General features: G+C 61.0%; 1 protein-coding gene and 1 non-coding gene across 9 annotated transcripts; both read left to right on the top strand.

Annotated features, from left to right (window-relative positions):
• The first annotated feature begins 277 nt into the window (after positions 1 to 277).
• Positions 278 to 592, top strand: LOC132338481 (small Cajal body-specific RNA 2). Its single transcript, XR_009489457.1, has one exon. It is a non-coding gene; the product is annotated as a small Cajal body-specific RNA 2 (non-coding RNA).
• ELAPOR1 (endosome-lysosome associated apoptosis and autophagy regulator 1) lies at positions 294 to 16,291 on the top strand. 8 transcript variants are annotated; one of them, XR_009489451.1, is made up of 23 exons: positions 294 to 3,116; positions 5,217 to 5,406; positions 6,374 to 6,566; positions 7,625 to 7,772; positions 8,320 to 8,400; positions 8,643 to 8,748; positions 8,826 to 8,975; positions 9,330 to 9,418; positions 9,491 to 9,668; positions 10,268 to 10,396; positions 10,479 to 10,569; positions 10,649 to 10,754; positions 10,827 to 10,964; positions 11,067 to 11,321; positions 11,940 to 12,113; positions 12,968 to 13,133; positions 13,771 to 13,867; positions 13,944 to 14,045; positions 14,564 to 14,690; positions 14,759 to 14,937; positions 15,019 to 15,184; positions 15,338 to 15,589; positions 15,972 to 16,291. XR_009489451.1 is itself a non-coding variant. In XM_059867932.1 (22 exons), exons 1-22 carry the CDS (start codon positions 2,820 to 2,822, stop codon positions 15,404 to 15,406), a joined length of 3,231 nt encoding a protein of 1,076 aa, XP_059723915.1. In that variant the 5' UTR covers positions 294 to 2,819; the 3' UTR covers positions 15,407 to 15,677. The 8 variants fall into 8 exon arrangements, 7 of the variants coding, with proteins under 7 accessions (XP_059723915.1, XP_059723916.1, XP_059723917.1 ...); XM_059867932.1 differs by lacking the exon at positions 15,972 to 16,291 and having other exon boundaries at positions 15,338 to 15,677; XM_059867933.1 differs by lacking the exon at positions 15,972 to 16,291 and having other exon boundaries at positions 14,822 to 14,937; positions 15,338 to 15,677.
• Positions 16,292 to 16,298: the final 7 nt, after the last annotated feature.

Genomic DNA, 16,298 nt, shown 5'->3' on the forward strand with positions numbered 1-16,298 from the left:
TCCCATAGTTATGGGGTCCTGGGGTGAGGAGGATTTGTGCAAATAAAGGGATGGGGGTGGGGGGTTGTGGGGTGGGGAATTGCTGTCTGTGGGGCCGGGAGTGATGCAGCGCCGCAGCGAGGGGCACGGAGGGCTGTGCCACTGCCCGCGGTGGGTATGCTTGGCCCCGCCTGCCGCACGTCGCTGAGCCGGCCGTGTGCCCCGGAGACTCTCGGCGGTCCTCCGGGCCGCCGGGGGCGCGGCAGAGCGCTGCGCCATCTTCCCGGCGTGCTCCGCGCATCGACGGTAGATAAAGGGCTGGACCGGAAGTGGCTCTGGCTGTGCGCGCGTGTGTGTGCGGGTGTGTGTGTGCGCGTGTCCGTGTGCGCGTGTCCGTGTGTGCGCGTGTGCGTGTCCGTCCGTGTGTGTGTGTGAGGCGTCAGCCACGCTCCTTCCCTACACGTTGATCTTATTCGATCGGCCGGGCTCCGCCGGGCCGAGGTGAGAAGAAAGCGCTGCGAAGCCCTCGGGCGCTGTGCGGCTGGGCCGGGCGGGATGAGTCGATCAGATAGGCGAGGCCACGGCCGCTGAGCGCCCTGCGATTCTGACCCGCGCCCACGTCTGCAGCCCCGGGGCCGACACCGGGCCGCTCCCGACAGCGGCGGAAGACGAAACGTCCCAGCCTCGTCCCGGCGGAGTCAGCCAGCCCAGATGGGGAGGCGGGAAGTGCGTCCTGCCGCGGACTCCGTTGGCGCTTTGCCGGGCTCCGTGCTGGCCTTGCGGGGCCCGGCACGCTCCGTGCCGTGCTGGCAGTGGTTCAGCGGGCCCTGCGGCAATGTGCCGCACAAAGACTGTACACGGGGCTGTGGTGGCACCGTGCCACGTGTGTGAGCTGGGCCCGGACCGTGCTGGTCCCGCGGGGCACCGGAGACTCGTTAGACCTACGAGCTTCATGCACCACGGCCTCTGTTTTACTGGGGGTGTGTGGTGGTGGGGATGGCCGTGGTGGTGACAAGAGGATGGCCACAAGGGGGCGACCATGGTGAAGACTGGGGGATGGTCATGGTAATAAGAGGGATAGCTATGGTGCTGACGAAGCTCTGATGGTAACCAGGGGACAGCCCCTGTGGAAACTGGAAAAGTACAGTTGTGCTGGTAACGAGAGGATGGCCACGGTGATAACAGGAGGACAGCTGTGGTGATAGCAAGAGGATGGCCGTGGTTGTGACAAGGGGACAGTAAGGGTAGGTGACCGAGGGGTGGCTACAGTGGTGACAAGAGGATGAGCCTGAGAGGACAGCCACAGAGGTGAAAAGGGGATGGCTGTCATCATGACAAGGCTGTGGTGGTGATGAGGGGACAGCAGTGATTCTGGTGTTACTGGGAGAAGCAACTGCGGTGGCTGCTAGTGGTGGCCATGCTGTGGGGACACTCTAAGAGGAGTGCTTAATGGTGCCTGGCAGGCTTCATCTGCCAGGGTGACACTGTGGATGCTGTGGGGCATGGCCACCCCATGCCACTGTCTCTAGCTGTGGCACATGTAGGTGTGGGGTTGTCTCCATGCTGCCATAGGGACAGGCATGTTTCCTTTCTGTGTCCCCTCTGCCTGTGGTACTTGCTGGCATCCCTGTGTCACCACAGATGAACATGTGTCACTAGTGTCCGCCAACCCACAGAGTGACCTTGTGCCACCAGATTTGGGACCTCTGGATTGCCTTAGCAGCTCTGTCCCTCATGTTCTCTTGTGACTGTGGTCCCCATATGCCCGTGTTCCCCATCTCCCTGTGTGCTCCATGTCCCTTGTGTTCCCATGTTTTCTGAATCCTTCATGTACCCCTATGTCCCCAATCTCCCTGTGTTCCCATATCAGCTGTGTACTCAGTGTCCCTCTGTAGCCCCTTACCAGCTGTGTTCCTATGTCCCTCATGTTCAGATCCCCCCTATATCCCGTGTCCCTCTGTGTCCTCCATTTTCCCGTGTCCCCTGTATCAGCTCTACCCAGTGTCCCTGATGTTCCTGTGTCCCACGTGTTTCTATATCCCCTGTACCCCCTATGTCCCTTGTGTCCTCCATGCCCAGAATATACAGCCACATGTGTCCCCTGTCCTGTCCCCCCTGCAGTGGGGCTGGCCCGGCTCCGTGGGGACATGGCCTGAGGGGTACACGAGTGGCACCCAGTCTCCGGTGGGGTGGAGGTGGCTCCGGGGTGCGGGGGCTCATGACTCCCCCTCGCCGTGTCCCGGTCCTCCCCCAGCCCGGGGCGGCGGAGGAGGGGCTGTTCCCGGGGGCGGGGAGGCGGGGGCATGAGGCCCGGAGACGGTCCCGGTGCTGTTCCTGGAATAGCATTTCCAAATCCGTTCGCAGGGATAAGTTCCCGATGCCGTTCCCAGAAACGCGTTCCGGGGATTACGTTCCCAGTCCCGTTTCTGGGGATGCACTCCCAAGGATGATGGGGTTCCCGGCGGCGTTCTCATGGATAACACTCCCGGTGCCGATGCCCGGCGCCAATCTCGGGATACCATTCCCGGGTATAACCTTGGCCGTGCTGTTCCTGGGAGTTCCCTTCCCGTGTTTCTATTCCCGACACCGATGCGCGGTGCCATTCCCATGACTAGCATTCTCGATACCGATTCCCGGTGCTGTTCTCATGGCAAGCGTTCACGGATGCGATGCCAGTTGCCGTTCCAGGGGGGGTCTATTCGTGATCCACTGCCCGTTCCCGTTCCCTGGGGCGATGCCCCCTGCCATTCCCACCGTTCCCGGTGCCCGTTCTCGGAGGTGATGCCCGGTGCCGTTCCCGGGGCTTCCTCTCCCAGTGTCTATTCCCGTTCCCGGGAGCGATGCCGGGTGCCATTCCCAAGGGTTCTGTGCCCGATGCCGTTCCCAGAGGTTCTGTTCCCGGTGCCTATTCCTGTTCCCGGGGGCGGGGGCAGGTAGCGGCAGGTGCGCGGAGGCCGGGCCGTTGGCGGGGGCGGGGCAGCGGCGCCGGTGCTCGCACCGGCCGAGCTGCCGCCGTTGCCACCGCCGTTGCTGCCGCCATGGCCGGTAGCGGAGCCCGGTGGATGCCGCTGGCGCTGTGTCTGGCTGTCATCTTGTCACCGGGACGCACCGGAGAGCAGCTACACGTCTGCAAGGAGGTACCGGCACCGGGAACGGCGGGGAGCGGGGTGTGGGCAACCGGTAACACACCGGCACCACTGCAATTACCCCCAAATTCCCCCCCAACACCGACGAAACGGAGTCCCGGAGCACGGGGAGGCCGCTCCCTATGAGATGGGGGGGACAAGGAGGGGACAGGTGGGGGTCGGGCGTCCCGGTGGCACTGGGGATGGGGAGTCTCCTATAGGGGGGAAGGACTGGCCGACCTCCTGGGGTCCCAGGGAGCGGTCTTTGCTCCCAGTGGCTCGGCCAGTGCCTGAGGGTCTCCTTGGGGACCCCAACTGGTGTCAACCCATCATCATCCCTAAGTCCCTACCCCTCAGACACATTGGGGTCTCCCTGAGTGCTGCTGGGGTGGTGACAAGGAGTGTGTGGGGGGGGTCAGTCCCAATGGCCACGTGTCATTCCCAGCCCAGCACATGGTATTCTGTGAAGAAAAGCTGTCACCAGGATCTGTCCACCTTGGGGACAGCAGGTGAACCCCCAATGCTCTCCCTGGGTTGTCCGTCTTGCCCCCCCCCCCCCCCCCCCCACCCCTGCCAATTTTCCTCCCCCCTCCTCAGACCTGCAACTGCTTTTAATCTGGGCCAGGATTTTTTTTTTCCTCTCTCTGATCCAATTATTTTTGTCCCTGTTCCACAATCCCGAGCTGGAAACAATAGACTGGGGCTGGCACCTGCCCCAGGAGCAATCAGTCCCCCAGAGGGGGTGTCCCCTGTCCTTCACAAGGGACAGCCCTTCTCCCTCCCCTGGCCAGAGCAGAGTTACAGTGGCAGTTTGGGGTGGCCTCCAACCCCAGAGCCACCCTGGGGCTGAATTAGGTCAATTTATGTAGATTTAATGAAAACCTGGAAAAGTTTAGGAAGAGAGAAAAAATACCCTCTTCCCAATGAAACCCCTTGGGACTGAGAGCAATGTGGTAGTTCGGAGCTTCTGAAAGTTGGAGTGACCCTCTGGGTACCCCCAGGGTGGTGGGGAACTTTCTCTGTGTCCCCATCCCACGGCCAGGGGGATTCCATGGTGCCTGTACATGGTCCAGGGGTGCTGCAGGCATCTCCCTGTCCTCACTTTTCCTTCTCCACCCCCCTTTTACCTCTCCAATCCCTCTTTCCCTTTCACACCCCCCTCCATCCCCCTCTTCCCCCCCCCCCCCCCCCCCCCATTGCTGTGTTTCCAGCTGATGGGAACATCAAAGCAGTTGTTTTCTCATCAACCTGCCACGCTCCAGCAGCCGCTGGGAGCATGAAGCCACAGCACTGGCTCTGACACCTCAGAGCTGCTGCGGGGGTTGGGGAGCTCCCCTTGTACCCCAAACCCCAACACCACCACCAGATGTGGCCTTCACCCTACCCACGCCATCTGTCCCTGGCATCACCTCACCAGCCTTAAGCCAGTCTCAGCTTGGTGCAGCTGGCAGGATGGGGGGTCACAGTGCCTCTGCTGTCCCCAGCACTTCCTGGTTCCCCCTGGTCCCCCCTGCACTCCTGCCCTATGCCCGGGCTGCTCCCCAGCTGGATCCGGGTTGTGCCACAGCTGTTTGATGAGCAAAGTGTGTCACAGTTGTGCCAAGGGGTGTGACAGTGCCATATGATCCCAGAAACATGGAGGGGGCACGGGGGTTCACCCCCACACCAGAGGGGTGCAGGGCTGCTGCTGCTCCAAGGCTCCTGGGCAACCCCAGCTGGATCATCCCCCCACCCACAGCACCCCCATTTCCCAGCATCCTCTCAAACTGCCCCCCCTCCCCCTGCCACAATACTTCCCGACTCTGAGCATCCCCCTGGTCCCCAGCTCCCCTCAATCCAGAGCATCTCCCACCCAAATCACTCCCATTTTCCAGCATCCCCCCACATTGAACTCTCTCCTGCCCCAGTATCCCCCCACTCTGAGCACCCTCCCGGGCTCCCCCTCTCCAGGCCCTGGGCACCATAGGACATTGCCACACCTTAACCCAAAACCATCCCTTGAAGGCGCTGCTGGGTCCAGGGGCCAGCCCCAGTCAGGGAGCAAAGGGTGTGGAGGCAGCCCGGGAGGTCTCGGGTGTAGCTCCCTGCACATTCCCTCTGTTTCTCCTGCAGTCCGAGTACCACTATGAGTACACAGCATGTGACAGCTCAGGATCACGCTGGAGGGTGGCTGTACCCCACACACCTGGACTCTGCACTGGCCTGCCTGACCCTGTCAGGGGCACTGAATGTTGTAAGATTCCTGCCAGGAATGGCATGGGGTCAGGCTGGCAGGTGGCAATGGCAGGGATGGGAAATGAGGGTAAGAGGAGGGAGAGAGTGGGGAGGCAAGCACAGCCACTGTTGGCTCTAGTGCAGGCAGGAGGATGGAATGGGATCAGTGGGATGGGAATCCCCTGGGACGGGATGTTAGAAGAACTACAAGCACCGGGATGGGATGGAATGGGAATCACACACAGCGACTCCCTGGGATGGCATGGGATGGGATAGGTTGGGATGGGATGAGAGGGATAGGAACCACACACACACAGGCATTGGGATGGAATGAGACAGATGGGAATCACATGTACACACAGATAGGATGGGATGGGAATCACACATACAATCATGGAATGAGATGAGAGGGATTGGAATCTCACACACACTGGGATGGAAATCCCCTCCTCCCACACATGACAGGATGAGCAAGATGAGCACTCACTCACCTGAATGGGCTGAGAGAGATGGAAATCCCACACACATAATGGGATAGGATGGGACAGGAATCCCACACATGGGCACTAGGATGGGATAAGAGGGATGGAAATCACACACAAACTCATGCATCAGGATGGGAGGGGAGTCACACACACAGTCACCAAATGGAATGAGAGCCATGGGAATCCCACCACACACACTTGGATGGAAATCTCCACATTGCACACATGCACCAGAATAGGATGAGCAAGATGAGAATCCCCCTCACACAAACTCACTCACCAGGCGTGATGAGCAGGATGGGAATCCCAAACACATGCCCCCAAAGCCTGGGGGTGTCCCGACTCCATGGCAGAGCATTACATCCTGCCTGGATTGGGCAGAGCTGGGCGTCAGGTACCAAAACTCATGGATGGGGGGGTTGCCTTTGTGGAATGGTAAGAATTGGGGATCCCAGCACCTCCACCAGCTGGAGCACTTGGAAATGCAGAGCTGAGGGTGATGAGGCTGTAGCAGCACCAGGAGGATTGGGGTTGACCCTCCATGCCCTGTGCCCCCATCTCCATTGGCAGCATTCTCCTGCAAGGCGGGTGAGTTCCTGGAGATGCAGACGCAGACGTGCCGGCCCTGCGCTGCAGGCACCTACTCGCTGGGCACTGGTGTCCGCTTCGATGAGTGGGATGAGGTGCCCCATGGCTTTGCCAATGTGGCCACCAACCTGGAGGTGGATGATGGCTTTGGCGATGCGGCAGAGAACTGCACAGCGTGAGTCACTGTGTCACTGGCTATGACGCCAGCACATGGGCACCTGGTGTGTCAGGACTGGGTGCAGGGCACAACAAGCAGGATGGGTGTGACACCCCTGTGCATCCTTAGTGCCCCTGTGTGTCCAGTTGCTCTGACACCCTTCTGTCATCCTGCCCTGGGAGGTGACACCAGCAGGGCACTACAGGGGCACCCTGGTCACAGCAAGGGAACACCCAGCAGCATCAACCTCCCCAGAAGTGTCAGGACCCCAAACCCATGGGACCTCCACATCAATATTCCTTGGAGACAGAGCACCCATGGAGGTCCCCAGAGCTCCTATGGGTATCTCTACAGCACCCATGGGGTTCTCCACACCCCTGTGCCACCAGCGAGAGCCTTTACTGCCACAGCCCTCTGATCCCACTAGCAACTTCTGAGCTCTTTTAGTTGTGCTGGCAGCCACAAGACCCTCCCAGTTGTTCCACAGCCATTAAACATCCCACCAGTGGGTTGTACCAGCAGCCATCAAGGCCTCTTAGTTGTACCAGCAGCTGCCAAGCCCTCCCAGTTGTTCTGCTGCCACTGAATTTCCCACCAACTGGTTGTACCAGCAGCCACTGGTACACAGCAAATACCCTGCTGGGTACTCTAACAGCCAGCAAATCCTCCTGGTTGTACCACACCACTGAGCCTTCCCAGTTGTACCAACAACCAAGAAACCCTCCCAGTTGTACCAAAAACCACCAAACCCTCAGTTTTACTGGCACCACCACGCTGCTCCATTGATGCCCCTCTTAGGCATTCCCTACTCCCAGCAGTGTGTTCCTCATCCAGCCACATTCCCAGAACAGGGGGACCCCAGTCTCTTCTCTTTGCAGTCCACACGGCTCTCAAGCGGGCCAGGGGATTCTCCCCAGGGATATGTATCTAGCCATCACACCTTGCCATGTCCCTAAGGTGTGCCCAAGCCCCTGTGCCCCCCATTTCCCCCCTGCTTCTTGGGGACCCTCCCAGCTGTCCCTACAATCCCTGTCCTGCCTGCTGAGAGTGGTTACAGGATATATCACTTGCCCCAGGTCAACATGGGTGCCACTGGGGGACTACGTGGCCTCCAACACAGATGAGTGCACGGCCACCCTAATGTATGCTGTGAGCCTCAAGCAGTCGGGGACTGTCACCTTCGAATACATCTATCCTGACAGCAGCATCGTCTTTGAATTCTTCGTGGGTGATGGGGGCAGGGGTGGAGGGTGTGGGTCTCTGGGGACATGGGAGGGTCCTTGGGGCATGGGAGAAGTCTCTTGGTACATGGAGGGGTCCATTGGGATATGGGAGAAGGTCCTAGATGGCATGAAGGGTCCCTAGGTACATGGAAGAGGTCTCTTGTGACCTGAGTGGGTCTGTGGGGACTCCTCAGGGGTCCCTGGGGACATGGAAGGAGTCCCTGAGAACATGATGTGCGTCCCTGGGACATGGCAGGATCTCTGGTGGATGTGACAGGGGTCTCTGGGGACATGGGGAAGGGGACCCTGAATATATGGGAGGGGTCCCTGGGGACATCATGGGGATCCTTGCAGACATGGAGGAGTCCCTGGGGACATGGGAGTGGACCCTGGGGACATGAGGGGAGCCTCATGGGATATGGCAATGGTTCATGAAGACATGAGGAGGGGTCCCTAGGAATATGGAGGGTCCCTGGGAGCATGGGGGTGTGTCCCTGGGGACATACAGGGTCCCTGTGAACATGAGGTCCCTGACACTCTCCCTGCAGGTGCAGAACGACCAGTGCCAGCCCACGGTGGAGGAGTCCCGCTGGATGCGGACGACAGAGAAGGGCTGGGAATTCCACAGCGTGAGTGTTCGGCAGGAGGTGACACCGGGGAGGAGGTCCCTCGCTGTTGCCCCGAAGTTTCTTGTCCCTCCCGTGGCAAGAAGTTGCTCCACGAGGCTGAGGAGGGTGGTGACAGACAGGGGTGCCACACACCCCCCCTCCACTGGTGCCAGCCCCCTCCTCGGCAGCGGGATGCCCCACCCATGGTGCCAAACCCATCCCTGGCAGTGGGATTACCCAGGCCCATGGGATCCTTCTCCCAGGTGGAGCTGAGCCGTGGGAACAACGTGCTGTACTGGCGGACCACCGCCTTCTCTGTCTGGTCCAAGGTGCCTAAACCAGTGCTGGTGAGGAACATCGGCATTACAGGTGGGTGGGGGCAGGAAGGAGGGTCTCGGGGGTCGCGCACCCCCTTACCTGCTACCTGAGCCTCCTCCCTCTCCCAGGGGTGGCCTTCACTTCCGAGTGCTTCCCCTGCAAGCCCGGCACCTTCGCCCCCGCGTCCGGCTCAACCGCCTGCCAGCTCTGTCCCGCCGACACTTTCTCTGGCAAAGGGGCCACCGCCTGCCAGCCCTGCGACTCTGACACCTACGCTGGTGAGAGGGGACACCCGGAGCTTCCCCCGCCCAGAGCTGTCCCTCTAGTTTATGACCCTGGGGAGGGAAGGGGTGACGTGGGGAGCAGGTGTGACCTGACATCCCCGGTGACGACAGGGTTGGCGCCCCTGACAAACCTGACACCTACGCTGGTGAGGGGGGCACCCTTAGAGGTCCCTTTGTCCCCGCAATCTACACTGCAGGAGTGGCCCTGGGGGACGGAGAGATGATGTGGGGAGTAGGGAGCACCCACTACCCCTTGGTTGGGAGGGAAGACAAAGACACCCCGCGTGGTGGGAACAGCGCTGGGGTCCCCGGGCTGTGCTGGCTCATCCGCCGTGTCCCCCTCGGCAGAGCCCGGCTCGGGGTCCTGCAAGCCACGCCCGCCCTGCACAGACAAGGATTTCTTCTACACCCACACGGCCTGCGACGCCAGTGGGGAGGTAATGCGGGGGCGCCCCAGGGGTGGGCCCCTGTCCCCTGGTGCCCCCCCGGCTCACTCGCTCCCCCGGCAGACCCAGCTGATGTACAAGTGGGCAGAGCCCAAGATCTGCAGCGAGGAGCTGCCGCAGGCGGCCCGGCTGCCATCCTCGGGGGTCAAGACCCAATGCCCCCCCTGCAACCCTGGCTTCGCCAAAGGCAACAGTAGCACCTGCCAGCCCTGTCCCTATGGCTTCTATTCCAACGGCTCCGGTAAGGTGACCCTGTCATTGTCCCCAAAGCGTGACTGGGGCAGCCTGAGCTGCTGGGGGAAGGTGGGTGCCACTCCAGTGCAGGGTTGTCCCCTCCTGTCCCCATGGCTCCAATAAGGACACCCCCGCCACTGTCCCCAAGGAATAACTGGGGTCTCTGGGGCTGCCAGGGGGAGATGAGTGCCACCTCAGTGCAGGGTTGTCCCATCCTGTTCCCATCATTGTTCCAAAGTGGTGACCAAGGCACCCAAAGCTGACAGAGAGAAAGGTGGTACCACCCTGGTGCAGGGCTGTCCCTATGTATCCAGTAAGAACATCCCAGTTATTGTCCCCAGTAAGTAACTGGGATCCCTGGAGCTGCCTAGGGAAGGTGGGTGCCACCTCAGCACAGAGCTGTCCTCTCCTGTCTCCACCCTTGTCCCCAGGAGGTGGTTACCAGGTCGTCTCAAGCAGCAGGGAGGGGAATGTGGTACCTCTCTAGTGCAGGGCTGTCCCCTCTTGTCCCCATCACTGGCCTCAAGGGGCAAGCAGGGCACACCAAGCTGACACAGGGGGAGGTGGGTGCCACCCCTGTGCAGGGCTGTTGCCTCCTCTCCCCAGCCTGCCTCAGTTGCCCAGAGGGCACTGAGCCGGTGCTGGGCTTGGAGTACAAGTGGTGGAACGTGCTGCCCCCCAACATGGAGACCACCGTGCTCAGCGGCATCAACTTTGAGTACAAGGGCATTGCAGGTAGTGGCAGAGGGCTGTCCCTTCCCTGTCCCTTGCTGGGGCACTGCCAGGGACCTCTCTGAGTGTCACTGCACCCCTGCAGGCTGGGAGGTAGCTGGGGACTACATTTACACAGCAGCTGGAGCCTCTGACAGTGACTTCATGATCCTCACGCTGGTGGTCCCTGGCTTCAGGTGAGGTGGGGGCCACCACCAGGGAGCAGGGGGCCATGGCCATGGAGCAGAGCTAGCAGTGTCCCCACGCTGTCCCCAGCCCTCCAAGCCCAGTGCTGGAGGACACAGAGAGCAGGGAGGTGGCCAGGATCACCTTTGTTTTCGAGACGCTGTGCAGTGTTGGCTGTGAGCTCTACTTTATGGTGGTGAGTGGGGAGACACAGGAGTTTGGGGGGGCACAGTGAATTTGGGTGGTGCCACCTCCCCCGTTCCCACAGGGTGTCAACTCACACACCAACACTCCGGTGGAGACATGGACAGGCTCCACGGGGAAACAATCCTACACCTACCTGGTGGAGAAGAACGCGACCGTGAGCTTCACCTGGGCCTTCCAGCGAACCCCGTACCACGAGGCGGTGAGGGACAGGGGGCCCTGCTTTGAGAGGGCTAGAGGGCCCCCACTTTTGGGGGTCTGGTGGGGGGCGGGGGGCAGATGGTGATGGTGCTCTCGGTGCCAGGGCCGGCGGTTCACCAGTGATGTGGCCAAGCTGTACAGCATCAACGTCACCAATGTGCAGGGGGGGGTGGCCTCCTTCTGCCGCCGCTGTGCCCCCCAGCCCACTGGGTCCTGTGCCCCGTGTTCCCCTGGCAGTGCTGTGGACCCCAGCTCAGGCACCTGCCAGCCTTGCCCACCTGGCACCTACCTGTGGGGCCACCCCTCCGACGGGACGCCCACCTGCCACCCCTGTGGCCCTGGCACACGCAGCAACCAGGTGACTGGGGATGGCAAGGGGGTCCAAGTGTCCCTAAGTGTCCCCATGGGTGATGCCAATGGGCCCCAGAGGAGTGACACCAGCCTCCCCCACACCCAGGATGTCCCAGACGGTGGCACTGGCTACCACCAGCAGGGTGACACCATCACGGGTGGGTAACACGAGCCTCCCCCAGTCATCCTGGATGCATGACACAGTGTCCCTACAGAGGTGACACCAGCCCCTTACAGCCATTCTGGGTGGGTGACAGGATGGGTGGCAGTGTGGGTGACAGTGTCTGACCCAGGGTGGGTGATGCCTACCCTCCTTGGCCATCTCCAGGGAGGTGACACCAGCCCTATGGCAATCCTGGGTGGGTGGCAAGGTGGATGAAAATGTCTAATCCTGTGTGGGTAATGCCAGTCCCTCAGCCGTCCCCAGAGAGATGACACCAGCCCCTCCCAGCCGTCCCAGATGGGTGACAGTATCTGACACTTGTGGGTGGCAGTGGGTGACCCTGGTGGGTGCCACCATGGCCCTGCTGTCTCTGAGGGGTGGTGCCAGCTCTCCAGAGTCCCCCACCAGGGTGTCCCCAGTGGGTGGCATGGCTATCCCTGAGCTCCCTGTCCCTGTTCCCAGCTGCGATCACTATGCTACAACAACTGCAGCCTGGCACTGGCACTGCCAGGCCGGATGCTGCACTTTGAGTTCCCATCGCTGGGCCAAGGTGCCGGGGTGGGCACTGGGTCCAGCTTCACCCCCAAAGGACTGCGCTACAGCCATCACTTCCACCTTAGCCTCTGTGGGCACCAGGTGAGACCCGTGTGGGCAAAAACATGTGCACACATGGGAACACCTGGTGGGTGGGCACAGGCACACAAGTGCAAACACAGCCACATGGGTGGGCACTCAGGAGAGTAGGCAAATGCGGGCAGGAGGCCATGGAAACATGCATGCAGACATGGGAACACACCCGGGAAGGCACACAAGGGTACACACAGGAGGGCACAGGATCATGCATGAATGTATAGGAACACACCTGGGCTCATGGGTGGGTGGTCATAGTACATAAGTGCAAACATGAGCGCACAGGGGATGTGTGCACTCACAGGCACATGAATACAAACACAGGCACACAGATGGGCATGCAAGTGGGTGGGCACAAGCACAAGCACAAACATGGGCACAGTGGGTGGGTACTCAGGAGGGTGGGCACGGAAACACAGGTGGGCACACACAGGCAGGAGGGCTCACTAATACACATGCACAAATGGGCATCTGGGTGGGTGAACACGGGCACACACCTGGGCACACAGATGGGACGAGGCATGCAGGTGGCAAGACACAGACACACCCATGCATATGTGCTCATAGTCATGCAAACACAAGGACGTGTATGCAAACACACATTCCCACACGCAGGAGTGCAAATACAAGTGTACATACTGTCACACCTGCACACACACACCCACCCACTTGTGCAGTCACTTGTGCACAGTCACACAAACACATCTGCACAGTTGTGCAGACACATGTGAGCACTCATGTAAACACATATGGACACTTGTGCAGCCACACCTGCACACCTATGGCCCTGCACACACAAATGCCAGTCTCTTGTATACACAGTCTCACTCCTCACACGGGTGTCATGTATGTCCCCACAGGGCAGGAAGATGGCCTCATGTGCTGACAATGTGACAGCAGGTCTGGGGGGCCCTGCCCGTGTGGTCACCTCTTATGTGTGCCAGGCCATTCTGGTGCCCCCTGATGTCACCGGAGCCCGCGCAGCTGTGTCTTCTCAGCCCATCAGCCTGGGTGACCACTTGCTGGGTGAGCGGGGATGGAGGGGGGCACCCTGGGGCACTGGGACACCCCAAGGTCACTGAGGCACATGGGCAGGACAGACACTGGAACATCTTGGGTGGCTCTGGCACACCAACACTGGGACTCCTCAGGGGGACTGGGACACCCTTGTGGCACTGAGAGTGGGACACCTTGTTGAGACTAGGACACCCTGGCGGGACGGGGTCCAGGACATCCCAGTGGCACTGGGAGTGGGATACCCTGGTGGGATTGGGACACTCTGCTGGGACTGGGACACTGGCACTAGGACATTTCAGCAGCACTGGGATACCTTGGTGGCACAGGGACACCCCAATGGGACTGAAATACACCCTGGTGGGACTGGGACACTACAGAGCACCTTGTTTGGGATTGGGACATTGTCACTAGTATATGTCACTGACACCCCAGTGGGCCTGGGACACCATGGAGTGACTTGAGACACACTGGTGGGACTGGGACACACTGGTGGGACTGGGACACTGACATTGGGACACCCTGTTGGGACTGGGATATATTGGTGGTGCTGGGACACCCTAGTAGGACTGGGACCCTCTGGTGGCACTAGGACACTGGGACTGGAACACACCCCAGTGGGACTGGAGACACCCCTCTCTCCCTGCAGGTGTCACCACCAGCTCTGTGCTGGACGGCATCGTGTCTCCCCCAGAGCTCTTCCCCCCCAGCCACCCTGACCTGCCTGACATCATCTTCTTCTTCAGGTGCAGGCAGGTGACAGGGGATTGACATCCACACTGGGCCCCCACTGTCCTCCTGACCCCCCATGTCCCCTGGCAGGTCCAACGACATGACACAGCCCTGCAGCAGTGGCCGGGCCACCACCATCCGCCTGCGTTGTGACCCCCTGCGCATTGGTACTGGCACTCTGGCTGTCCCCAGGTGAGGAGGGGACACGGGGGACCCCGAGGGAGATTTTGGGTGACCCAAGCATCTCCTGCTGTCATGGTTGAGCATATCCCTGGGGTGCTTCTCTTTGGAGACACCATAGTCACAGTGTCAGTGTCCCTCACTGTTCCCAGGTGGGGGGGGTGGGGGTGGGGAGGGGTGGGACGGTGCAACACCGGGGAAACCAAGGGGAGCTTAGGGGACTCCCAAAGGGACCCAGACATCTCCTGCTGTCATGGGTGGGCGTGTCCCTGAGGTGCTTTGCTTTGGGGAGGACACTGACATGGTGTCAGAATCCCTCATCCTGAGGTGTCATCCTGGCTGTGTCACCGGCGCCCTGAGTGTTGGGAACCTCCGAGATCCCCTGCTGTCATCAGTAGATACTTCTTTGGAGTGCTTCACTTTGGGGATACCGCTGTCATGCTGTCCCAACCCTGGGGTGTCACCTTAGCTGTAATCTCCACTTTGGAGTCTCACTGTCACCTGAGCACCCACTTTTTGTCCCTCCCCAGCAAATGCCCCGAGGGCACCTGCGACGGCTGCACCTTTCATTTCTTGTGGGTGACGGCCGAGGGATGTCCCCGCTGCTCCAGCTCCCACCACCGTCCCATTGTCGGCGCCTGTATCGGCGGCGTTCAGGTACCGCCCCGTGCCCCGGGCTCGGCTGCGGCTCCCACGGCCCCTGAACCCCCTTTCCCCTCCACCAGAAAACCACCTACGTGTGGCAAGAGCCCCGGCTGTGCCACGGCGGAGACGCCCTACCGCCGCAGGTGATCCAGGCATGCCGGAGCGTGGATTTTTGGCTAAAAGTGGGAATTTCCACTGGGACGTGCGCGGCCGTCTTGCTGGCCGCGCTCGCCGCTTATTTCTGGAAAAAGACTCAAAAGTGAGCAATTGGCAGCGGGATTTGGGGACACGGGGGCTAGCACTGTCACGGGGAGGGTGATGGCACCGCCTGCATTCCCAGGTTGGAATACAAATATTCCAAGCTGGTGATGGACGCGGCAGCCCGGGAGACCGACGCGACGTCGCCCGACAGCTGCGCCATCATGGAGGGGGAGGACGCGGAGGACGAGCTGCTCTTTGCCACCGAAATGTCACTTTTTGGAAAACTCAAAGCCCTAACGGCCAAGGTGAGGGGTGGGGTAGGGTGGGTGGGGGTGGGGGGTGAAAACAACACTGGAGTAGCCACCGGACAAGCCATGGTGGGGGTGGGATTTGAGGATGGTCCGTGCCTCAGTTCCCCACCCCGGGGGGCTCCGGGCCTCAATTTCCTCACCCCACAGCGGATGCCGGATGGATTCGACTCGGTTCCGCTCAAGACCTCATCCAGCAGCATCGATCGGGAGCTGTAAGAGGACAGGGGTCACCCTCACATCCCCCAGCCCTCCCGGAAGCTGTGACGGGCCAGAGGGACACCCACGGACACCCCGCCCGCGGGCAGCTGTGAAGGGAACGGGGGTACCCACGGCCCATCCCCCCGCGCCCCCAACGTGGCCTTAGGACCCGCTTCGGACCGGAGCCTCGTTAGGGGTTTTGTACGTGTGTCCCCACCCGTGCCCCCCACCATGTCCTCCCCATCCCAAGCACCCAAAAATGCCAAATACAGGAGTGGGGTTTGTATAAGGGCTTCATGTGTGTGGGCACACGGGGGCGGGGGGACACGCATAGAGGGGGCAGGGAGTTGAACGTGGGCACCAAAAATGGGTGGGGTGAGGATGTGGGAGTGTCCGCAGGGTGTCACACGCGTGGGACTGGGTGTCTAGAGGTGGGGTGAGGAAGCAGCGGAACTTTGATTTCTATCTGCACGGCCCCTCATGGGGGTAGTGCTATAAGGTCCCCCACATGGGTTGAGGCACCAGAACCCCGCCGGGACCCCCAAGGAGGGTGACATGAGGTGACATGTGGTGCCACTGACAGCCACAGTCGTGCCATGGAGTGCTGCAGAGGGACATGGAGCAGCTCTTGGGAGCCCATGAGTAACTGGGGTGCGAGGTGTCCTCGGGCAGGAGATCCGCAGAGCCCACCAGTATGTCTGGTATGTGGCTGAGGAACCCCAGGAATCCTCGGGGTGCGAGGCCAGAACTGCGGAGACCCCTCTGGCGGGGGGGCTCAAGGATGCTCGGACCGCTCGGGCCCCTCCAGACCCCGCCATATCCTCCCCAAACCCTCTCAACACTTCCCAATACCCCTGTCCTCCCGCCCTGCCTGGGCCTCCCGACCCGCCGGAAGCCCCCTCGGCGGGGG

Source organism: Haemorhous mexicanus, chromosome 25, assembly GCF_027477595.1.
Source record: "Haemorhous mexicanus isolate bHaeMex1 chromosome 25, bHaeMex1.pri, whole genome shotgun sequence".
NCBI lineage: Eukaryota > Metazoa > Chordata > Aves > Passeriformes > Fringillidae > Haemorhous > Haemorhous mexicanus.